At 39.2% G+C, this 25,836-nt stretch overlaps 1 protein-coding gene across 5 annotated transcripts in view; it reads left to right on the top strand.

Moving 5' to 3' along the window:
- Positions 1–10,063: 10,063 nt before the first annotated feature.
- The window catches only part of slc12a7b (solute carrier family 12 member 7b), a 53,994-nt gene continuing 38,221 nt past the window's right edge, over positions 10,064–25,836 (top strand). For 2 of the 5 annotated variants that reach the window (XM_047612149.1, XM_047612144.1), the window contains exon 1: positions 10,065–10,408. In XM_047612149.1, the coding sequence (XP_047468105.1) occupies positions 10,180–10,408 (229 nt within the window). In that variant the 5' untranslated portion in view covers positions 10,065–10,179. Of the gene's footprint in view, positions 10,409–23,672; positions 24,068–25,836 lie in introns of those variants that run through there. The other 3 variants (XM_047612145.1, XM_047612147.1, XM_047612146.1) reach the window with 3 other exon arrangements.

Here is a 25,836-nt window from a genome sequence, read left to right as displayed (position 1 = left end):
ATTAATACAAGATCTTGGTGAAAAATGAATTCAACACTTTGTGTTTGGGTGGCAACTTTTTTTTTTTTTTTTTTTTCGGGCCAGGCAGTGTATTATACCAGCCATTTTCAATACTTTAATTATATTTTGATTTAAATACTGATATAGTTTTATGTTAACGTTTTTCCTACAGGATTTTTTTGATTATCATTATTTTACATTGTTGCTATTATTATTATCATTATGTCTGCATTCTTCCCTTCTTTTCCCTTGCGATCAACCTCACTTGAGCCCAATTGCTCGCGGTAATAAGCTGATTTGTCAGCCGCAAATAACGTCCGAAGAAGAAAAACACCGGAAGTTGAAGCGGATTTTGGTAAAAATGTAAACAACCTCGCTGCTCGCACGGTTTGTGTCTTAGTTATTACTTTTTAAAAAATTTCTGGATTTACATCTTTTCGGTCTAATGCCGCGGGTTCTTCCCAGTAATGTCCTGAAAGATTTTAACTGTTCGCTCAGATGTGTTGCACTGCAATGTGGCTGCTAATTTTATGAGACTATGTTGTGGCTATTAGCAAAACGCGAAACCAAGGTTTGTGAACTTTCAGAGTACTGGCTCCACTTATTATAAGAGTTGGAGCAACTGAAGAGCTCAACTCAACAACTAACAACCTTTTCCTAAAGGACAGCCAGAAGACCCAATTTGCTCTTTTCTTCAGGTTTGTTTCGTCTACCAAGGGGACATGTAGTCATGTACACTTAAATCAGTGTGAACATTGTGACAGGAGTTTCAGCTAGCCTGATGTATACAAGCAATACCTGCATAACCACAGCGAAGAAACACTACACCGCTGTGAGCAGTGTGGGACACATTTCAGCTGCCAGACCTCTTAAGGTAAACACCTGTGTGACTGTACTGGACTGTGCCAATCTCTACAATATGGAAAAGGTTTCAGTAGTTCAGATGTTTCTATGAGACATCAAGGTGTCCACACTGAAAAGAAGCCGTACCAATGCGACCAATGTGAAAAGTGTTTCAGTTACTTAAGTGATTACAAGAAACATCTGAGTGTCCACACTGGAGAGAAGCCGTACCAGTGTGACCAGTGTGGAAAGAGTTTCAATCGATTATATAATTACAAGATGCATCTGCATGTTCACACTGGGGAGAAGCCATACCAGTGTGATAAATGTGCAAAAAAGTTTCAGTCGCTTAAGTCATTACAGGATGCACTTACAGGTCCACCCTGGAGAGGAGCCACACTTGTGCGAACAATGTGGGGAGAGTTTTCATTTATTAAGTGATTAAGAGAAACACCAGCGTGTCCACGCTGGAAAACCTTCATACCAGTGGGATCAGTGTGAAAAGAGTTTTAGTCACTTAAATAATTACAAGACACATCTCCGCAATCACACTAGAGAGAAACCATACCAATGTGAATACTGTGGGAAGAGTTTTCATTTTATAAGTAATTACAAAACACACCTGCGTGTCCACACTGGAGAGAAGCTCTATCAGTGTAAACTATGTGGAAACAGATTCAGTGTTTTAAGTAGTTACAAGGACCATCCGCGAGTCCACACTGGAGAGAAACCACACCGATGCGAACAGTGTGGGAAGGGTTTTAGTACCTTAAGTAATTACAAGTCACATCTGCTTACAGCTTCTTCCCAGTGTGAACAGTGCTTAACCAGTTTTACTTTATTGAGTACTTCAGGTCACAAGTCACTATAAGAGGCACCTGTGTATCCACGCTGGAGAAAAACCGTATCAGTGTGAACAGTGTGGAAAGACTTTTCTTTGCATAACTCACCACAAGAGACATCTGCTCATCCACAGTGGGGAGAAGCCATACTCTTGTGAACACTGGAAAACAGTTCACTCACTTTAGCACTTACATTGACACCTGCATACCCACACTGGTGAGAAACCATATCAATATGAACACTGTAGAAAGAAATATGCATGTGATTTAAGTACCTACAACCAACACCTGTGCTGCCACACTGGTGAGAAATTCTGGTGTTCTTGCTGTAAAGGATTGTTTGGTTGGCGAACATCCCTGAAGATGCATTGTTGTGTTGATGTACATTAGAAGAACAATGGCTTAGTTTTGGATCAATAAAGGTTTTTTATTCCACCTCACAGAATAGTGATATTTTACAACTCTGCTGAATTCAGAATGCCTCCTTGAAGGCAAAGACAGAAGAAGGGAGAGAGTGCAATTGGAGGTGAAAATTTCTTCTCTGTTTAGACTGCAGTTTCCCACTATAAAGCAGAGCAGTGTGTAAGTACTGTGTAAATCCACCAGAGGGCAACATGAGACCATGAGGGATCTCATTTGTTTGCTCCACAGTTTGCAATCTGTTTAACATGCTCATGTTAAGGATAAAATAATGGTACTATCTTATGCTTCACTATAGTCCCTGCCTCAGCTTTAATTTGAGTAGGTAAACGCCAGTACATGCAAGTGTGTGGAGATATTTTAACACAGAGAGCCCAAAAGTTCAAAAAATGTGTTGTTTAAATGTAATGTCATCACACGAGGAGTGAAGGTGTTGCCGTGCAAGTGAAGTTTGGAGTTACTCTGAAGATCGTCACTGCAGCTGTGCACGGGGAAATAAGGTGAACAAACTTCTTTATGGCTGCGCAGCAAGTAAAGACTGCTCTGCAGGATGTAGGTAATTACCGTCACTCTCTTGAAGGAGTGCATCACCAGGATAGAGAGAAAAAGTTAAATTGGTCATGTTAATATTGCAATGCTTTTAATATACTGTACATGTCTAAACCTACAGAGAAAAAAGAAAGTCACTACAAAGAGACATAAGATGTCTGTATTGTTTATAGTTTTGCCATTTATCATAGTTTTATATTACACAAAGATGTTCATATGGATTTATTTATGCAGTTTGTTGTTAATTGTGGTGTCACACACTATTACATCTAACGTAGTAATCAACAGACTGGCTGCAGAAATGAGCAGGAATAATATATTCATACATCATAAAACATGCATCATAAAAATCTGTTTGTTCGTCATTAGGATTGGATTAGGATAACGGATAACAGAGTTTGTGTAATTCCATGAGGAGTCTCATTAAAACTATGGATTCATAATACAGCAGTTCACAAACAGTCCCCTCTCATCCCACTCTGTTGTCATAACGACTGTCCTCTGGGAAGGGCCTGAACGAGCTGGCTGCTGAGGTGAATTTGCTGTCGTCAGGGTGCATCAGCGGGAGACAGAGCTCTCGTGACCTGTTTTTTTTTTTGTTATCAGCAACTAGAGGAGGATAAATTAATACGGTGCAATTCTACTTATTGTCACTCTCATGCAAAATGAAACACTAGCTGAGTCTACTCTTAGCATTATAATTTACCTTTAAATTCAGTTAGTTCAGAGCTGATGTTTTGTCCAGAATAAGTGTCTGAGACAAGCCTTTAAAGTCAGTTAATGACACTACTTAAGTTGTTTCCTCTGGACTTCCCCATCTAAAGTGTCCAGTTACACTCAGTCCTTTATGATGTTTTCCTCCACTGCAGCTTACACGGCCATTTACTGTAACGCTTCGGCTGTGTTGGTGAAATTACTGGAACCGATGATGCGTGTATATGTGGGTCAGCGGCGCTATAGCGTGAAAAGATGCTTTTTAATCTTAAAATATCCCCCCTCCCCCACGTTGGTTTGTCATTGTGCTCCCCGTGCCACAGCGGACAATGGTAGGTCATCAGCGACACATCCCGCACAAGTCTGCACGAACCTCAGAGGGGAGCTCGATGTAAGAGTACAGAGATGCTGTGGGGACCAGAGGCCTCGCTGCCACGCCTGCATGTGTTTTAAAGAGCAACCCATTACCGAAGAGTCATACTGCTTCTCCTACCTGCAGTTTACACAAACCATACAACATTAATATCTAGTGTAGACGTGGACATGTCATATTTCAGAAAGCGCAGTGCTAGAATGAACTGGAAAATGCTAAAACAGTGATCCTGTATTATGTATAATTATACTGCATTTAATATATGTGACAGCAAAGACATTAAAGTTTTTGTCAACAAGAATAAATAATAGAACTATTTCAGAACTCAGTCATCATTTTATTCTTCCAAATTAGCCAATTCCAGCTTCACAACTGTTGTTTCACAAGTCAGACCATTTAAAACCAACCATTATCAACATCCAAAAAGACAATAGAATACAACAGAATGACTGATCACTGATTAATTTTCTTAGGTGCAGTCTAAATGTTTTACCGAATGCATGATTTATTTTGACAAAATACTGTAGGTAAAAACAGGTACACTCCATAAGACCTAGACTTGAATTACTGATCAATTACAGGGATGACAGACTGAAGCTGATGAGCAGTGATTACGGAAGAGGTTAGAGATGTTAATGGGGCTTGTTTTTGTCAGCGGGCAGATGGCGGTTTGTAACGAGATCCCACGGGATGCACTATTCAAAAGGGACAGATGTGAATGTGTGTGTGTGTCTGTGTGCTACAGAGGGACAGAGAAAAATATGAGTACAATATGCATCTGGACTTGTGTCACAAAGTCACAGTGTGTGTGTGTGTGTGTGTGTGTGTGTGTGTCACAGTAACAGTGTGTGCATGTGAATCACAGCTGGATGAGTCTGCAGTGAGTGACAGAGGGGAATAACCTAACCAGATAGACAAGGAGCTGATTCATTTATCTTCAGGCCATTCTGGATATGTTCTTTGAATTCGTGAGTTTTGTTGCATTACCTTTTTGGTTATTTTGCGACCTTTTGAGGCCATGTTCTATCTTTCTGTGTCGTTTTTCATGCCTTGGTGGTCATTTTATAACTCTGTACCTGTTTGATGTCCCTATCATGTCTTTCACATCTTGTCTGCACTGCACAAACAGCATTTCCAGAAAGAAGCAAAATATTCTTATATTCAGTCAAATCATCTTGCATTAAGAAGAAAAGATCCACCAATGGGTTAATTCTTAAATAAAGCAAAAAGATCTTGCCTTTTGTCTCTTTGATACAAGGATTTTTCAATTCCTTTTTTGCAGTGTCGTCATTTCTTGTCTCTTCATGTGTAGTTTATTTGTGTCTCTTTTTGGTTTTGTGTCCCTTTTGTGTAGTCATTTGGTGTTTTTTGTGTGCTTGCTAGTTGTTTTGCATCTGTCGCTTGGTTGCATCAGTTTTTTGCATCTCTCTTTGGTCGTTTCATTTAGCAGGTTCAAGAACAATACAGTGATACAGTCTGCTCTGTTAGACCATTATTGCAGTCAGTCCTTTGACCACTGAATCATGAGGAAACAGTGGTTTTGTTTACTAAATCAAAATGACGAGGTCTGAATTTAGACATAGGTTTAGATAGACTACGAGGGAAATTGCTTGGTCACAATAGCTTAGTTTATTATTTTTATTATTAGTCTTTATTAACCAGGTCCATCCCATTGAGATACAAAGACTTTTCAAAGGGAAGCCTGGCCAACACAGCAGCCTAGAAAAGTTTCAACAATTAAGAAGAGACAGAAACTCACACAACTCAAATAAAATACATGGAAGATAAAAAAAAAAACAAAAAAACAACAGGACTAAGACTGGGAATTTACATAAAAACAAGTACAAGTACGAAAAGAAGCTGCTCCAAGGTCTTTCACACGGGTTTTCAAAAATCCAAGGGTGATTAGTTCCTTTAACTTTATTAAGTTTTCTGAGCGAATTCCAAGTAGCAGGTGCAGAGTACTTAAAACAATGTTTACCAAATTCAAAATGAGATTTAGGCAAGTATAATAAGTACATATCTTTGGAACGTAAACAGTAATTGGTTTGAGTTTTTGAGATGTAATCGCATAAGTAGTTGAGGAATACTCCTAAGATAGCTTTATAAATAAAAATATGCGTAAGGGCGACGTGCTGCCAGAGACGGCCACTCAACTTGAGCGTATAAAGTGCAGTGATGAGTGAGGGCTTTGAAACTCATGACGAACCTCAGGGCACCGTGATACACTGTATCCAGGGATCACAGACAATTTGCAGGGGCATTCATATATAAAAGGTCGCCGTAATCAAGTACAGGTAGGAAGGTGGCAGCAACCAATTTTTTCCTGGCAGCAAAAGAAAGACCTATAATGGAAAAAGAATCCAAGTTTCAATCTTATTTTTTATTTTATTTTTTTACCAGATTTTCCACATTTGGTTTAAAAGAAAGCCGTCGACCATCGATCAAAATGCCAAGGTACTTTTAACAGGTCACATGTTCTATCTCACACCCTTGTAATGACAAAATATCGGAACATACAGGTACTTCCCTGCCATTGGAAAAAATCATCAGTTTAGTTTTGGCAGCATTTAAAACTGGTCTTAGTTCAATGAGCTGATGTTCCACAAGATTAAAAGCAATCAGAATAGGGCCCAAAACTAAGCCCTGTGGCACGCCAGTAGGAACATTTAACAATGTGAATGAGCTGCCTTCTAAATATACACATTGCTTTCTATTAGACACATAATTATCAAACCAGCCAACGGCATGCTCAGATAAACCAATGTCAATGTATATAGTTGCACATAAAAGAAACACTTAAGAACCAGAAGTAAAAAGAAAGATAATGTTAAAATGAATTACAAATAAAATGTTAGAAATATCTAGCAAAATAAAATAGAAAATAATGTAAACAAAAAAAAAATAAACACCCAGCTCTGCAGTTCATTTTGCCCAGCCTGTAAGTCACTCTGGTGATGACTTGAGCTGCACATAAGCAAGACAGCACGGACATCTAGGATTACAAGTTACTTTGACAGCTCTGTATTTTCATCTCACACTGAGCTGCACCCACCCTTCATGCATTAATCTGGCCCAACTGTACAAGGCAAGATTAACACAAAGAATTAAGAAGCATAAAATACGTTACATAATGTGTCAGACACTTTCCGCTGATTTGTTTTAATCACAAACTGAACTGACTTTAAATTCAACACAGACACCCTCAGCCCTCAAACCCTCCACCCTAGTTCGCCCTCCCTGCCCTTGGCCATCCAACTGTTCTGCCAGCTGTCTATTTTAGTCCACATAACACTCTTCAAGCAATTACTGTTTGAGTGGTCTCCTGGAGTTCATCCAGAACAGTCCTTCCTGAGGAGTTTTGGATAGCTGGAAAGTAAATGAAAGGCTGTTGAGGAGGGTTCATGAGATGCTTGAAAAGAAAACGACTTTGGCCTCAGTCTATTAGAAAGAACAACTTGATATACACAACAATCAGGAGGACGGACACAGCTTTCTATAATATAAAACTATAACACAATTACATCTTGTGTCTCTTTGTAGTGATTTTGCATTTCTTTTCAACATCTTCTCATCTTTCTGGCCATTTTGTGTTTCTTTGCAGTTTTTTTGCATTACCTTTTGATTGTTTTGCGACCTTTTGAGGTCATGTTCTATCTTTTTGTGTCGTTTTTTAATGCCTTGGTGGTCATTTTGTAACTCTTTGTACTTCAGTTGTGTCTCTTTTTGATTGTGTGCAGACATTCGGCGTATCTTTTTGTTTGCTTGTTAATTGTATTGCATCTTTCTCTGTTTTATTTGAGTCATTTTGTAGTTTTGCATCATTTTGGTCACTCGTTTGTGTCCATTTGTAGTTTTGTTGTGTCACTTTTTTGTTGCCTTGAGTTTCTTTGTAGTCATCTTACATATCTTATTGGTTCTTTTGTGTCCCTGTGTAGGTTTGCTCTTTTACCTTTTTGTCGCTTGTGGTTGTTTTGCGTAATTTTCTGGTTGTTTTTGTATGTTTGTTTTGGTCATGTTGTGCAGTTTTTGACTCTTCATGGCCATTTAGCATCTGTATGTGGTTGTTCAGCATCTCTTGATGGTCGTTTGGTTGACTTTCCAACAATAAATGTCAAAAGTCACTTCAAACGGAGGCTTGAGAAGGCGGGCTGGGCCACCCCTGACCACCCATCTACTTTCCTGATGGTTATGAGTAGCATGTTCTCATCTCCTAAAGCTTTATGGCCTTTAAATTCATTCCTTCATTTCTTGATTTACCACACTCTCAAACAGTTGGAGTTTTGTCTAAAAAGCCCAGTGGAAAGATAATTAACGAGATACCATGGCAAGAGCTATATCCCGCAGGACCAAATCCACAAAAAGTCTACAGTCTGACCTGCTTACCTGACATTTCCATGATTCATAAACAATTTTTTACACTCACAGTTATTCACTCAATCTGCCATTTGCTTTTTACAATGCCGCTGCTCATGTGTTTCTGATGGTTTATTTTTTCAAGACTTTCACATTTTTTTCTTCTTCTGTGTCAGAGTGTCGTGTAAATGGATTTCCCTTAAATTTGGCCAACAGCTGGGTCTTTGCCCAAGGAACAATTAATTAAATCTGGTTGGTGAGCTGGGATTTCTAGCAGCAGATGTTTTTCTGTTTTCTGTGAAATCAACACATTCTAAAGTGGATGCGATGGTGGAAAAACCCAAGATGCCTAAATGCAATAACAGGCTGTGTATTCATTGTAGAATGTCCCAGGGTTTTTTGAGACATGTCCCTGGAGACTGTGTATCAAAACCTCCCGGAAAAAGACAGGTCATTCTATTGGGAGTTATTGACAAAACATTTATTCTAAGCTGTAACATACCAAAGTTATTATGGCAAGGTGTCGGCAAATGACTAAATCATCGCCACTTTCTAAATTAGACTGATCTTATTGAGTTTCTTTGGCGAGCTACTGATAAGAGGATGTACAGGGTGAGTGTTAATTATCCCATCGTTTTGAGATCATTAAAGAAGCTCGTAATGAGTGTGACTCACCAGCTCACAGACGCCACTGTGGTGCAGGGACAAGTGCACTATTTTAAGATGATGTGATTTGACCTATTGAAGTTATAAAGACACAATAGATGTATTTCAGATTTGTCCCAAAGTAGGTTTCATGTGAAAAGTTTCATATTAGTATATTTTTTAAGTATAACTGAATTAAATAAAATTGAATAAAATAGATTAAAATATAAACTGTAAATTTTTCTGGCGAGCTACTGGTGAGAGGATGTACAGGGTCAGTGTTAATTATCCCATCATTTTGAGATGATTAAAGAAGCTTGTAGTGAGTCGAGTGTGACTTGCCAGCTCATGTACTCCACTGTGGTGCAGGGACAGTGCCTCAATTACACTATTTTAAGGAGTGATGTGACTTATCAAGGTTATAAAGACACTTTTTCAGATATGCCCCAAAGTAGGTTCCATGTGAACAGTTTCATACTATTATTATTATTTTTTTTTTTGGACTTTGTGATCCTATGTGTAAATATATTTCAGATCAGATTTTATTCACATGCACAGTGAAATGTAGAAACAGTAATAGTTCCACACACACCAAAAGGTAATAATAAAGATATCAATGTATAACTGAGAAGATACAACAAAATGTAAATTGTAAACTTGATATATATACTTAAACGTAGTAGCTCATACATACACGAATCTACAATAATTTAAAGCAGCTATATGAAGAAATACTCAGAATCAGAATCTCTTTATTGGTCAAATGCACACAGGAATTTTACCCGGTGTAACAGTGCCACAAAAGTTAACTTCACAAGGAAAAAAAAATTATAAATAAAAACTGGAGATATACAGTGATGCAATGACTGTAATAAATACAGGCAAGAAATGACTGTTGCCGTGGATAGTGCATGGAGAAGTGGGGTGTGTGTGCTACTGTTTTAAGTGTATTTGGGAATGATCGGGAGTAGGGGCCTGGGAGGGTTTGTTCGGGAGAGAAATGGCCTGGGTGCAAAAGTGCAGAGTAGGCTATGCCTCCGAGTATGTTTAAACCAACAACTACTTAATATAAAAAGCTGGGGAAAAAAATGTATTCCTAGCTTGTTTGTTGTTTTTCATATTCTGTACATTTTGGATTGTGGGGTACATGGGCGCAAACGTGAGAACCTCACTCTTTCAAAGTTTGACACATTTGAACACCTCTGATTCGCTACTGACGTTGATTGACAGCGCTCCTTGCCGCTCTCAACCAATCAAGCGAAGGCGAGGAGGAGGGGGGCGGGCATATCTGTACTGTAATCAATCCTCTGATCAGCGCGTGAGCGTGTGTCCGTTGTGTGTGCTCATCGCCCCCACTGAGCGTGAGCCGCGGACTGGAAACCGGACGGGCGCGTTGGTCCTCCACTCTAAAAGTCTTACAAAAGTGGAGAAAGGGACATGGGGGAAAGATTTGTGGTTGTCCCTGTTGACGGAGGAGGGACGCTCGCCGGAGTCGGGGTTCACTTTGACGCGGCTGTGACTGACGACCCGGCACCGGACACCGGTAGCGGCAGCAGCGGTGGTACCAGGGAGGGAAAAGAGGCGTTGGAGGACGCGGTGTTCGAATCGCAGGACCCCAACTCTGTAGTGCCTATCCTGGAGTACAACAGGGAGCCTAATAAGTACGGTAAGCCAGCTGCCTGTCACAAACTCCCTGTCCCACTTCTTATCTCACCTATCCACAAAAGGATTAGCCGTTGGCTTTGGTTGTGCTCCTCTTGTTACGTAATGACGTCTGGCCGCCGACTGTACCCCCCCAAAAACTGAAGCAAAGTAGACAAGCTACACCTGGTAATAATGTGGGCCACCACATACACACACACACAAATTTATATTAATAAAATATTTTTTATATTGTAAAACTTTATTCTCATTATATTTGTTTAGTGTGAAAAATGAACGAAACGGCTGCCAAACGGTCCACTTGGAACGTTGGTACTTGTTGGCTGTTGGAGTTAGCGCTGACATTTTTCCTCAGCTCGTTGAATGTTACTTCGAGAGGTTCACCGTCTACATTTCCTCTCAGCTAACGTTAACTTTAAAGTTAGCTGAGAGGAAACGTTAAAGGGTTCCTGTTTTGTTTTCAGCACAAGTAAACAAACAAATATCGTCGTTCACTTAACAGCCCTGCACAATGATGCTTTTATTAGCTCACAAGGCAGTACACTTAAAATTCAATTTTAATTTGGTATATGACGGGATATTTCCATTGTGGTATTTTTCCAAATCCGGTGCGTGCCTACTGCCTACTGTTTCTGCTACTAAGCTCCGAACCATCTTTTGACTGCACTCATTCTATTCTCGTTGCTGTCAGGCACTGGCAAACAAGGTGCTTCTATAGCAACAGGTTGGAAGGTGCGAGAATAATTACCTGGCACACTGTCCACGCAAGCATGCTAAATTACAGCTGCTGATGGGTTAGTGTGTACTTAGGCAATCTGTTGTGTGCATTGATTGGCGATCGGTTGAGCACACACAAGTCTGTTAAGATGTTCTGAGCAGCTCAAATGTGTCCTGACTTATCGTTTTGTTTCTGAACTAGGACTTCTTTTTTCCTTTAATATACTGGGCGGTTCAGATTGTGTTTATATATTGTTTAATTTAAAATTGGGATTGTTTTCCATTACTGAGCTCAATCCTGTTTCACTGAGAAATAGGAATAATGTTTGGAAATAAGATATCAGAGACCAAACTGAGGTTTGTGGTCTTATAAATAAAAATATAAATGACTTGAAAAGAAAATTAATTTGTATAAGATTGCACTTGTGGTTATTGTTGTGGTGGCAGAGGATATTTTTGCTGTTAGCATGATGGTGCCTTATGTTAAGTCCCTGAAATGTCCCACTGCCCAGGGCTGGTTCAATATGCTGGGTGAGTAATAGGTCAGTTTGTGGCTCTTTTTAAGCCACAGGATGATTCTGAGGACTGAAATATATCAACAAATATCAAGGGTTAACCTTTTTCCTTCAATACATTATATCATAATGTAATGTATTGAAAGGAAAAGGTCCATTTATTTCTGACCTGTTTTGCATGTAATAGAAAAGAAGTAGTAAGTCACATTGTATACGCAATATGTGCGCATATTATGCAATTTATTTTTGCATTTTGGACAGAATAAGCCTCCACCTCCACAGAGTGGTGGGTGTGACTGTCTGGATGTCTGGCCAACCCAGAGCTAGGACATCGAGCTTCCATAGAAAATTTCCACATGATTTCCTCTTCTATAACACAATGACAAGCTGGCACCTGCCTATTTTAATGCGTAGAGAGAGAATTTCTTTCCAGATCTCGTTCCGTTTGTAAGAAGAAGATAAGTGCATGCATGCGCGTCTGCACACTGTGGATAGCGTGTGTGTGCAGTGTTTGGGCGTGTCAGGGCCTTTGCCGTGCAACTCTCTCAGTGAGACAAAGATAGAAGTTTGTTGTCTGCGTGAGCTTTCAACAACATTTTAATCCCCGGAGTATTTGTTACATGACCCTGGAGAAAATAGTGTCTGCTCTATGGACACAAGCAGCTGGGTGGTATAGCATCCAGAGAATGCGGTTGTCAACTGATTGCAGTTATTGCTCTTCTACCATTTGTGTTTATTAAAAAAATTACCATAGACATTCAAAGTATTTAGCTTCATGGATTTACTGCTGTAAATTAATATGTTTGGGTTTTGGGTTGGTTGGAAACACCCGCTTTGAAGATGCCACTTTGGTCTCTCTCTCTTTTGACATTTTAATTAAATTATTTTAATGAATTAAACAAAGATAGACAGTAGATTTGATGCTGTTGCTTAAAGCCTTTGAAAGCAACCTTTGCTAATATGGGGATTGTGTGCATTAAAAACCCAAGAGTGTATCATCGGTGAATGAAGAAAGCTAGACTCCAGGAATCATGCATCACACAGATATCTTATCATTAAACAGTGACCATTTTATATATGGGTTATTTAGTTTTCAATTTCCTCAGTTCCTGTATTCTTGACAGGCATTGTGTTGCAATCAATACATGACTAATAGTAGTGGATACCTGCTTATTTTGTTGTAATGTAGTTACTGATCTGTGGATGCATCTGTTAAATGAAATTCCTGGATGATGAACCTGATAACTGTAGCAGAAAATTAGTTTAGATAATGGATGGTCAGGCATTTTCAATTCCAGAGGCACCCTGTTCAGTATTTTTAGTAACGCAGAGCTGCTTGGACACTTGGACTTTGTTGTCTCAGATAGAAAATACATTAATGCTCTGAGTAAAGCAAACTGATCATTATGTGAAACAGAGAAAGAAGTTTTTGTTTCCCTTTTTGGTGTTTTACAGGTCACACATCTATAAAAAGGTTATTTTAGCTTTAGATACTTATTTTCTTCAAAGAACAGCTCTGTTGATTGTAAATTGTAAAACTCTGATTGAGACTGTGTGATTTCATTTTTTTTTTTTTAATAAAGTGGACTTTGTTGCGTCTGTAGAAAACTTCTATGGCATGATCAAGTAGATAAAGGAGTTATTCAGTAAATGGCCTTTGTACATTATTCTGTGAGCAACCATAATTTTATGCTGCACACGGGTGTGAACAGCTGGTCTGCGAACAGCTGGCCGCAATCAGAGAAGTTGGTTACCTCTCTGAAATCTGTGGTTGCTCTTTTTTGTTCTGTTACTCCCCAAAATATTTTCAAATGAACCTGCTGTCAAAAATGCTGTCTTGTTTTCCAGTTAAATGCTTTGTGAGGCTAGAGCAGTGAGAAAAGTTCAGTTTGCATTGCACATTCTCCGGGCCTACTGGCTTATTATTATTTATTATCATGTGCAGAGATCTGTTTAAAGATATTACATCAGTCACTTCAGAGGGCTTTGTTTCCAGGAATGTCACCACAGTCACCAAGCTCATAATAATGCAAATGTGCTGTACATATACATTGCAATACTTGTCAACTTATGAAACGGTTGTCAGTCACTGTTACATTATGTCATTTGGCAATAGTGACTGGACAGACATGAAATTCAATTAAAATCTTCTAGAGTGCCTCTTTTATACATTTGGGCAGCTGAACTGGAACATTGTTCTACTGTTCTCCTCCTTTAGCTTGCACAGGAAATTAAGTAACTTATTGTAAAGAGGAAGCAGTGGTTATGAAGAAATAGAAGTGATAGAAAAGACCATTCTGTTGTGAGTATGTTAATTGCTGTTTGTTACACTGGCCTGTCGGCCTGTCATCCTCTTAAAATGCTTTTTTTTTCATTCCTTGGTCGGCTCTTAGAATGTGAAAGAATGGCTAGTCTGTCTGGAAAGCTAGTAAATAGATTAGCATGATTCCACCAATAAACTGAATTTTGTGTTCAAGCAATAGCAGTGTACACTCTATCAACAGTGTCTCTGCCAGAGATGCAGTAAATACACTTGATAGTTAATGTAATGACATGAATCAGTTTTAGGCTGCTTGCCTCAGATGCTAAAGATGACCAAGATTACATTTGGATTTATGAGGGATTAAGCAGGCAGTGAAAGATAAATGAGGTTCCACAGGGATAAGGGTCTCCAAAGAGGTGTCGGATTTAAACTTGATGTAACACTACGCAGCGGGAGACTGTCAATTTCTCATCTCTGACATTTCGCACGCTGGCAGAGTTGTTCGCTGGGAAAACACTACGGAGACCTGTTAGCGAACAGTTGCGCAGTAGGCTACCTGTGGCAGCTGAGGCACTTTGGCAGTAATACACGCTTCTTTTGTTCAGTGCTGTTACGGTCGGGTTACTCATAGTTTTCATAACCAGTATCAAGGGTGGTTATTAAATGTTCCACCATAAAGTCACAGCGTCAAAGCAAGGGCGATTTAAACCATGCCAATTTTACACATCAAAATTAGTACATTTGTCACGTTCATCACAACTGGATTTTGTTAGCGCCTTCTGTGCCTGTCAAGTCAAAAGTATTATCATCAGAGTATTGTCATCAGGGTTATTTTGGCTGGATTTGGAGACCGTAGATAGATATTTCACACAATTGCTTTGTGGGAAATGCCTTTTTGGGGCTTGAACCAAAAAGGCATTTACTCAAAGATTACACAATGTAGCTAATGGAAAGAAATGGCATTTACTTCCTGATTCCCTTTGCTAACCTTACATTTTTACGCAACTAATGTCCATACTTGGCAAGTTGGTTGACGTAAGGAAATAAATGTTAATATGAAATACTTTGTTTTGACAAAGCTGAATCAAGCAGTGACTGTGGTTTGACAGTGTTTGTTTATTTAATTTTGGAAGACATAGCTCTGTTGCCAGATCTTGAGATACAGACATGTTGAACAGACATGTTGAACAAAGTCCCTCTGAAAAATGCATTCTTTCGTGAGAATGTTTGGGAAGATGTGTGACTAATGTATGAAAAATGGATCGAGTATTTAGTTTGATGACCTTTTCCTATGCACATATGTGTGGTAGGTTAGTTCTGTTGTATTGCAAAATCCAACGTCACCAAGTGATGATATACAGAGACCATCTGCTGCATGATGAGGTCTAATGGTCTCTTTGATGTTAATCGTAATGTGTACTTTATCTTTGAGTGTGAGTGCAGATGTTCCCAGAAACAGACAGACTGAGAAAATGCATGTGAAATATAGTTCAAGGAGTATAAGGTTGTCTAGTAAATATAGTACAGACGCTGATTCTCATTTGAGGTGGATGGAGTGTTACTGGGCCTCCGTCAGAATCTCTTCATCAAATACCATTATGACTGCATGCATGGGTGTGCATTCATGTTTACAAAGGCATGCACCGTGGGTGTCATGTGCTGCCCTCGACTTTATTTGGAGCCCAGCAGTCAACACGTGGACACCAGCTGGCCACTGGCGACCGCTATATGTGCTTCTGCTCCTGTGTGGCCTCACAGTCCACGACCTCCCCTGTTAGTCCTGCATATAGGATGTTTGTGCCAGTTGCTACTTGTTTACACACAACACTCATCAAAAAGGCGTGCGTGTTGTTCTTAGGTCGGACAGAGAACTTGTCTTTTCTTTGGGCACAGTACGCAGATTTAACTGTCCCAGTGTGCACAGTTGGCTAAGTTGGGGATGACTGGTCAGTGGGAGCCTCAGTGTCAGTTTCAGCTGCACACCCACTTTTACTCAACACTGACCCCAAGGCATGCAGGGTCACATCTTTCTTGTCTTACTTGAAGGAATCGCTCCACAAAACTAAAACATTATTGCATTGAGGAGTTTGGTGTCTTCACCAAATTCATAATGCTAAAAATTTATGTTTTAACATCACCAATTAGCTGTTTGACCATTAACAATTCCTACTGGCTCCATCACAAATTGTATTTGATTATTACTTTTTGCTCTGTCATTGCTTTCTCATTATTATAAAAGCATTTAAAACATGATGTTAGCATTACACTACTGTACCCGTATGGCCAAATAACGCTGTACACCTGTGGTGTCTTTAAGCACACAACAGTGCATAAGTAAATCATCATCTATCAGGTCGTACTCTGTACACAGTTTTACTTTTCTACCTCTCTTTCTTTCCTTTCACACTATGTTGCAGCTGTGATAAAAATATGGTTGGTGTGTGTGCAGTCCAAAGTTGAACTGTCCATCAGCCACGTGATAATGGTGGGGATTAAACATGATGTACAGGCTGACTGATCTCTGACTGAGTTTTTGATGTTGACATTGATCAACAAAAGAACATATTCATACTAAGCTGAACAGTCAAACTCATTTTTCTTCTTACAACTATCAACTGACATCAACCCCAGACAATATATCTGCAATAGGCAAAAAAGTTTTGTAAGCATTATATCATTTGTCTTGCACAATATTTTGAATGTATTCAGGATTATGTAAATACAAAATATAGTAAAAGATGTGTGATGATGTGTGCTCTGCGTTCCAACATAGTGTTCCTGTTTCTTCTCTGTTGCAGATCATATTGCGTCAACTTCACTTTCAGCCTCCACCACAAACTTTCTTCTATATAATATCAGTCATATAAGCTTTTAAATGTGATTGTTTTAAACCATGCTCTTCAGTATTTGGTTTGTCATATTTTTAATCTATAGCTGTTGAATGGCCAGTGTGTCCATATTACAGTAAATATAAGTTAATGGATCTGGCTTACTATTGACACACACAGTAGTAAAGGTCTAAATTTGGGATCAGCTTTCTTAAATAATATTTATCAAACCAATATCTGCTAACCAGACTGGTGCAAAACATGTGAGCACTAACGTAATCCAATGACATCTCCATACCTCAGGGGTGCAGGTTGCTTCTATGCCGACACTGAACAGATGGTATGGGGAAAAAACGATATAATATAATTTTCCCTTAGAAGTTCTCTACATTTAGGAATGGTAGTCATGGGGTTTTTCCAGCTCTTAGGCAGTGCTATTTGCAGGGCGGCCAGGCATAGTCAGGCATTTATTGTGAGTCATTTTGTCCTTATTGCCTTCCATGCAGCAGTAAACACTGTTGTAGTCGAAGCCAATTAAGGCCTCTGGAGAACAAAATCTACATTTCAAATTACAGCGGGAGCTGGCAAAGGATTGTTGTGTCACCCCAAGTCAACAAGTACATATGACAAGTGAGCCAATGAAATAATGCATTAGGTCTTTAATAGTGACTTATTAGTACTATTGCTTTTTCAGTGTCCAAAAGAATTTATTCAGTAACAGCGACTATATATCAGAATTCATACGTGGCTCAACAAAAGGCAATGTTAAATTTCTGCATTACATTGATTAGGTGCTCACGATATTTTGCCAAGCTAGTTACAGTCACTGAGTGACTTGGCAGTGGAGTCAGTGGCTATCAGGTTTCAGAAATGTGTAGAGACACGCGTCGTATGAGGATCATGTTCTGCCTCTGTCTGAATGGAGAACCTAAGGATATCCTTCTTAACTCTGCCCCTGTCACGGGCTGCAGAAATGACCACAGTCAAGTCAAACACCAGTGATGAAACTGATACAGGGGATGCATCAATCATTTCCAGCCTCTGTCATGACTCGTGCTGAGCTGTCTACCCAAAAAGGAACTGAGCTGACAAAACGCCTGAACTTCTGTTTTTGCCAAACACGATGAACAAACTGATTGGCTGATATTTCTGTTCAGTTACTTGCCACTTAAAGAAAGAGGAAAACATGAGTGTGACCAATATTTCTTCCTGGTTATATTTTGACGGGTGAATTATTGATCCTTGCTTATTCTTGAGATGACTAGTGTGTTTTAAAAGAAATTGTCAACATATTTCTATGTGATAGTTTGACGTTCATTCATTTTCTTTCAGGGCTTTGGGTAACAATGCCACTCCAATGTATATATAGGTATCGTAAACCATTCAGATAAGAACAAATGGCTACAAATGGGGAAATGACTCGCTTGGCATTGTGTGATAAGATAACAACGACCATCTATCGGCATCTTTAAAATTTAATGCAACATACTACATCTTGAGTGATTTGATAACAACATTGGTTGCTTGTTTCCTTTTTTGAATTGTAATTATTTACACTTTTCAAGAATGTAAATGAAAAGTAAAAACAAAATGCATCTGTGATTGAATCAGGGTGTAAACAAAACATCTTGAGGGCAGTTTTAACAAGCTTGCCAGATAACTAGATTGCTGCTGCTACTGCTGAACTGTTGTAACCAGGATTGAAATTTAGCTCTGACAAAAGAGGACGCATGTTTTACTTATAGAACGTTAAAAAGATATGTAAATAGGAAAAAACCTTCTCCTTCCAAAGAGAGGAAAGTGTCACCTGAGACTGTCAAATACAGAGTTTAATGGATGGATGACAGGCAAGTGTGCTGTTACCTGAGATGGTTGAGGGGGCGGCTGCCCGTGACTGCATGCTTCCTTAAATGATGCAGTGTTCTTTACCTTTCATAATATGCTTCACCTCAAACAGCTGACTGTGATGAGTGTGATTTTTTTTTCCTTCATTATCACCTTAAACCGTATCTCTACAACACTTAGCAGACATAAATGTCATGGAAATGTTTCCTACACTGTGCTGTCACAAGATAGTAGGAAAGTCTTACTAATTATGGTCTCTGACATTTTTTCTCAAGTGCTTGTTAAACAACAGGTTTTTCCAGTTTACACACGATTACATGTTTGCTGTTAATGCTGCTGGGTGTTCTGGTTCATGATGGCATAGAAAAGACACAAATCAGAGGACAAATTATTTTTTTCCACATTTTGTCTGTACGGTGGTTTAAGTGGTGTATTTCCACATGTGATCAGTTGGGGGCAATAGAGTGTCATTGTTAGACCTCAGCTGTCTCCTGTAGAGTGAGAGGAGCCCAGCCAAACAGAAAACAAGCCACCAGACCACAGTGGCTACTAAAACCTGCATAATACTGGTTTTGCCCTTAACCGAAGACAAGCAACGTGATTACAGTCAGATAGCCCAGTTTGCAAAGTTATAAAGGCAGGAGGAAGTAAAAATGAGAAAGCTATCACCTAAATTCACATGTGATCGATGATAAAAGCTAAACCTGTAAGTCACGTCTATTTCCTTTGGTAAATCTTCACAGGAAAGGTGTCCACCCTCTTAGCCCCTCCAGAGGGCGCTCTCGGTAACTGTTTGAAATTGAATGTATTAAAGTTGATGTCATGTATACATATATAAATGTTTTCTGATCTTACTGCCGTCAAACGCAGAAACTAGTAGTTTTAACCTTTACTGAGCAATGCTATTTTAAAAGTTTCAGTATTTATTTATTATTAACTTTATATTATTAACATTAACATTATTTAAACTCATAATATCACACTAAAATAAACACATTGTTAATAGCAACAAATCACACTGTTTGTCAAACGTTTCGTTATCTTGTTTTTCCATACCTGACAGTCAGTTAAACCTTTTAGTTTTGTATCAATTGCTGTGCTTTTGATTAATTTACATAATCAAAGTCCTTTTTTTTTTTTTTTTTTTTTTTTTTACTTTGTCATTCTTTTATCATTACTTTTCAGCTAACACCTTCACACTGTGTTACAGAGCCTCAAAATATGACAGAACAAAAGTTTTGGAGTTAAATGAAATCTACGAAAAATGTAAGTAAAATACAAACCAGGGACTAGGAAGGCAAAACAACAGATGCCATTATCTGCTTAGAAAGAAAGCACATGACCATGAGGAGAAAGTGCTGAACTTGTCTCCACACCCTGACTTTTGTCCTTGGCCTGTACTTGGTGTATGTGTTGTAAATCCAATCTCTACTCTCCTCTGTGGAAATCAATCAATACATTTATTTTGGGCCAAGAAATCTAAGCCTAATCTAAGAAAAAAAGGTTAAGCTCAGTTCAACGGTTGTTGTTTTCTGGGAAGACAACAAGTCAGGGTTGGATGGAAATATGTTAAGAGGAAGACATTGGGTAAAGGTCGTGATAAATTTTGAATGAGTGCACGCACACAACTTTATCTGTGTTTAGTGTCTCATCTTTCAGGACTAAACCCAAAATACTTTAACCCAAGGTAGTGTGAAGTTCATGATTTTTTTCTATTCTTCTTCTTTAGTATTATTATCACTGTTGTTTAAAAATGACAAACAAAATGTTCAGAGAGAATAAACAAACAGAGGGGCACACCAGCCTACCAATAGATAGAAATACTCTTGGCCTGTTTTTTCTTGTTCTGTGATGGATGCATTTAGCTGCTCCTCATACATGTGCTTGCATGTACACTACTGCCTCTGCCAGTTTCACATATGTGTTTTATACTGGGGATGTTGACAAACTATGGTGGAATGAATACATTCGTCAAAGAGAGTAATGGCTTGAAAATTTATTCTGTAAGCACAGAAGTGAAACTCGGATTGGTTGAATTCCAAGTCAGTGTTAAGATTCCTGATGACCATATTCCATGTTGTAAAAGTTACTGTTCTGCCTCACCTTTATTAAAGGAGGAATAAATCTGCCGTGAATTATATGCTTTCCTCCAAGGACCACAGTCAAGTCCTTAATATACACACTGAAAAAAATTAACTCATAAGATTTACTTAAAAAATATATTGTAAGTATTTTCACGCAAATGATTTAAATAAAATTTAATGCTGCAACTTCAAGTAACACTCACTTGCAGGTATCAAGTAAATTTTACTTACCATAAAACATAACAGTTGTGAAGATATTAAGTAACATTTACTTAATTACATCTATGTTTTCAGTTATTTAAACAAATTAAGTAAAGTCTACTTGTTTTTCATAGGCAGGAACATTGTTTTACTCAAAATATTGAGTAAATTTTATACATCTGCAGTATTTGCTGTTATGAAGTAATTTAGTAATTTAGATTTGAACTTGTCTACTGTTACGAAAAAAGTTGTTAACCCAAATTAGTGCAGACTGGTGAAAATATAAGACAATTATTAGTATCGATACTAAAAATGGACACGTTTGGTATCAAAAGTATCAGACAGCACGTCACGAAGTTGCTGTGGGCTTCACACTGCACGGCACAGCCATGCTACTAGCCGTGCTAACTAGCTTCATGTCAAAAAAAGAAAAGAAAGAAGACTTCCAGCGAAGTCTCTTTGTATTCTCAGGCTGGTGCTTATATATTATCACAAATTTAAAACAGAACAGTAATAACTTACCTGACTGTCGTTCGTGCTACACCTTTCTCTGTGATCCAGCATGTAACGTACGGAGAGCCCGTCCCACTGTGTGCATGTGTCGTGCATGCGTTTCAAAACGCCACACTTTCAGAGTAAAGTTTATGTAGTATTTCTAGGTTTATGTACATACAACTATTAAACATTTAAATTGTATAAGGAAACCTAAGTAAAACTTACTCTTCCCCCATAATTCATATATTACGTTAATAAAATGTTAAATTTTACTTAAGAAATTCAAGTTCTTACGGAATCTTAAAAATACAAGGTAGCAATTATGACAGTTACTCTAATAGAGTTTACTTCACCAAAAAGTCACTTTTTTCAGTGCAACTGCAGTGATTATAAGACAAGAATACTGAGAAAACTGTGCTAAACCTGTAGCCAGCCCCTGTACAGTACTTAAGTCATTTTTTAATTTATGTTTTCTCCGTCTGTTGGTCTTTTGGAAACGGTTATAGAATTAAGTTCATATTATGCCTTATGTCAGGCATTACATGGTGAGAAACTATGAACTACTTATGTCATGGTGTATTAGCCTAGCTTTCAGTTTCCCTCATGATTTTTTGTAAGCTCTCACAAAAGGAACATTGTCCTCCTGGACTGGATGCACTGGCTGTCCCTGAGAGAGCAGTCTGCCTGTCTGACCACTTAATCAGCAGATGCCAGTTACATCACTGCTCATCCACTGAGCAGTGAGGAGATAAGTGCTGTCTTTGTTACCTTAGCACACCATAATACTTAGTGGACATTCAGTTGTCAGATTGCAGTATTGATTGATGCCTTCCTTTCAACTTTCAGAAAAAAAAAAGAAAAAAAAAAACGTTCCAGAGATAGCACAAGTGATGGATGCTTTAGACAGTGCTAAGTGATGTGCATGTAGTCTGGATCCAGCAGCATATCTGCAATCGAGCCCACTTACTGGAATTGTGAGATGTTTTTAGATCTCCTTACTCTTCAAAGACTAGGCTTAACAATGTGAGCATTTATGTAATGGATAAGGTTATGTTGTTATATATCACCGGTGCTCACAAATCATAGTTGGTCAATAGGGATAAAGTCCATTTATAGGGAAACAACAGTCCAACAGAGAGAACTTCAGGGCGGTCCTGTGCATTTTCCTTATTTCTGGCACATCTCCCTTCCATTCCCTTCCTCTGTTCCCGTTTCCTGTAGCCTCCACCCTTTTTCCCTTGACTGTATTGATCTTGTGTGTAGTTGTGTTGGGGAAATAAAGGAGGGGGCTGGGTAACTTGTTCTGGGTGGGTGTCCACATGTTTATTGGCCAAGCTAAGCTCCAGGGACTGTAGCTTTGTGAAAGAACTGATCGTCAGTGTTCACTTTTGTGGCTTTTTTACTCAAGTCTCTGTAGAGTTTCCTTTAACACGGAGGGGGGGTTGGTCTGTTGGTGTGAGACCTAATACCCCGTGTCACTTTCAGTGCAGGAAATGACTCATGTTTTTGGATTAGTAATAAGGTCGTGTGGCGGATTAGCAGTAACATAGCAGCTTCATGCGACAGACTGCAAAGAGACGATGATTAAGATTCACAAACGGGAAGAAGTAACAATGAGTAGTTTAGTACTTTGCCTCATTTCATATTTGAAGAAATTGACAAATTAGGTGACACTGATACATTATTTTGTGAAAAAAGTTTGCTCCTGAACACAATTACTCAATTTGATATGTAACAACAGCCCCATAATTCTTTGGAAAGCTTTTGTGTCTTTGTCATTTCAGAGGTTGGTCATGGTTTACGTGTATATTCATTTGTATCCATACTTCCTTCCTCACTTTTTCATTCCCTGGTCTTAGTGTATTTCTACATTACTGTGCATTGCTAATGAGAGGCACATTCATAGAAGCTAAACATGTCTTTTTAGCATGTGTAAGCATGTGTGCTAGCTCTCCATAGGGGCGTGTGTTTAGACAGCCGGTATGCATCTTTAAATCTGCACTGCCCACTTCTCACTGAGCACATGGGGTCAAATAACACCGCATAGGAAGTGAGGCTGTGGATATGTGTGTACATGTATGTGTGTGTCAAAGTTTTCGTGAATGGACTTCTTCCTCTCATTGAACAAAGGCTTACACTGCCGGCTTTTGTTGTGTGGGACAGAGCAGCATTCCTGGCAGAGTCTGCCCCCAGGCACAGAAGATCCGCATATATGCTCTCACTCAGTGACGAGCATAAATGCATGTCATGTTTTCTGCGAGTGTGTTTGTTTGTACGGCCCCCTTTGGGCGGGGCAGTCTCGCTCGTCCTTATTTGGATAGTTGGTGCGGTGGGGGTCGGGGTCACATGGGTGGATAGCAGAATCCAAGCGATAGGAACAAAAACTCAGAAGTAACACTCAGCGTCTGCCCAGGAGTAAAGTACACCAGGCCAGTAAGTCAAAAACCAAAAAGAAGCGAGCAACTGAGGACAAGAACAAGAAAGAAGAGGAGCGGAGGAAAAGAAAGACAAGCGGCAGAACAGAGAGCGAGAGAGGAGATAGAGATAAGAGTGTGACAAACAGGAGACATTGAGAGGAAGCACATGGTGTAAAAATGCCCACCAACTTTACTGTGGTCCCAGTGAAGGACAACACAAGAAAGGCAAAACAAGAGGACGAGGACGAGGATGTAGATGACAACAATGTTCTGAGAGAGGAAGAGGGAGACACCGCAGGTGAGATAGATACTTTACTTATTTCCATCTTGCAGCTCAATGGATAATACAAATGATGTGTGAGACCCAAGACTTTTTTTCCTCTTTAAATATCTGTAGAAAGTTCCAGTCCTTGCTTACAGTGCACGCTGATAATTTCGCTGTTTTGCAAGGGTTATTGTTGACTTTATTTTTCAGAAGAAAACTGTTTGTGGCTGTGTGGGGGTGGATAATGTGCAGGAAAGACTTGATTTCAGGCAGGGCTTGTTCATTTTCCAGAAGTTGCGTGAGTTGAGGGCTTTCCTCACACGCTACTGCCACTCGGGGGAATTTGACATGAATTTTTTTTCCATAACCTTTTTTTCCCACTTTGGCACGGATCTCATTTTTCTTTTTCATCTCTTTCTGCAACTGGTAGTGTGGAATGGTGCTATGCTATTGTAGCCTTGTTTTCAATGCGTTTTGCCTGGCCAAACCTCTCAACAAGCAGTTATTCTATTTTCTTCTGCTTTGTTTTATTTTCATCTCATGCCATGTTTCAAAGGGTTGCAGGGAAAAACCATCCCGGGACATATGCTGTAATTGTAATACTCGTGACTGCCACATCTCCTAACATCTCTCTGTGTTGATTACAACACATGGAATCCACACTTTGACTCACCATCTGAAGACCTTGCAGTGAACCTTGTGGTGTTAAACAATTACAAAACAGTACACAACTCAGGCATGATATACTATGTATTGTGTATTTTGGAAGAAAAAAAACTTCTTTAGAACCTACGGTTATTGAGCTGGTAGTTGGAAAAAGACTAGCTTTGTGAACTTGAGTTTGCTTATCTTTGATCAGCCAATCTGAATCAATCTCTTCATGCCCAGACTACGTCTACCAACTGGATTTATGGATCATTATTACATCATAGATTTGGTGTTGGAACAAAGCGTTCTTCCTTCTCCCTTGCCTTGGATAGCATCTACCTGATATCGACCTGTGTGCAGACATAGAGCTCACACAACACCTAGAGAGGGCATGGAGTGGATTATTTAACAGACTTCTCTGATACTCCATGTTTTTCAAATCCGCATGCAGTTAGGTTGCTGCTTTTACAACACTTTACATGGCAAGCAGATCAGTTCCCAGTATTTAATTTCTTGCTGTGGTGCTGCAATTATGGCTTCATGCTGAGCAAGATTTTATAGACTGTAGGAGAGAGAACTGGATTTTATTATGATGGTTACTCAGGATATCTTATTGCTTCAGTTTCCCCTGTGCTTGTTTGTACGCATGCAAACCACTTGTCTCTGACAAGGGCTGCAGTGACAACAACATTGTGTGAGGGGTGGATGGCATGTCATGGAGGCCATACGCTTGATCTAAAGCCACAAAATTATATGCCCTGTAACTCGGTTTGTGGACGCATCAGGACCACACACAACCATTACAAAGAAATCTATTCTATTGTCTCATCAAATCCACAGGGGTGGATTTACCATGAATTTACTAAGCTCATGAGTCAGAACAGATTATGGAAACTGTATAATGTTTTGTACATTTTTGTCAAAGCTGTCTGGTTTGGTGAGAACTTGATGCATAAAATATGATGATACGATGCCAACAGACTGGGAGGACTGGCACACAGGTTGAAAGTTGTTTTGTATTTTCCTAGGGAGGCTCCTTGAAAGCCTTAATGTTGTTGACTCTTGAGCATGGGCAGACAGGATAGAGTCAAATATGAGTCACTGTTATTGATTAGGTTGCTGGCTAGCTTCCCGTTGGCTGAGTCGGGGGAGGT

Source organism: Mugil cephalus, chromosome 18 (assembly GCF_022458985.1).
Source record: "Mugil cephalus isolate CIBA_MC_2020 chromosome 18, CIBA_Mcephalus_1.1, whole genome shotgun sequence".
Taxonomy (NCBI): domain Eukaryota; kingdom Metazoa; phylum Chordata; class Actinopteri; order Mugiliformes; family Mugilidae; genus Mugil; species Mugil cephalus.
Note: the sequence above shows the minus strand (reverse complement) of the source record. Positions and strands in the feature narration are given on the sequence as shown.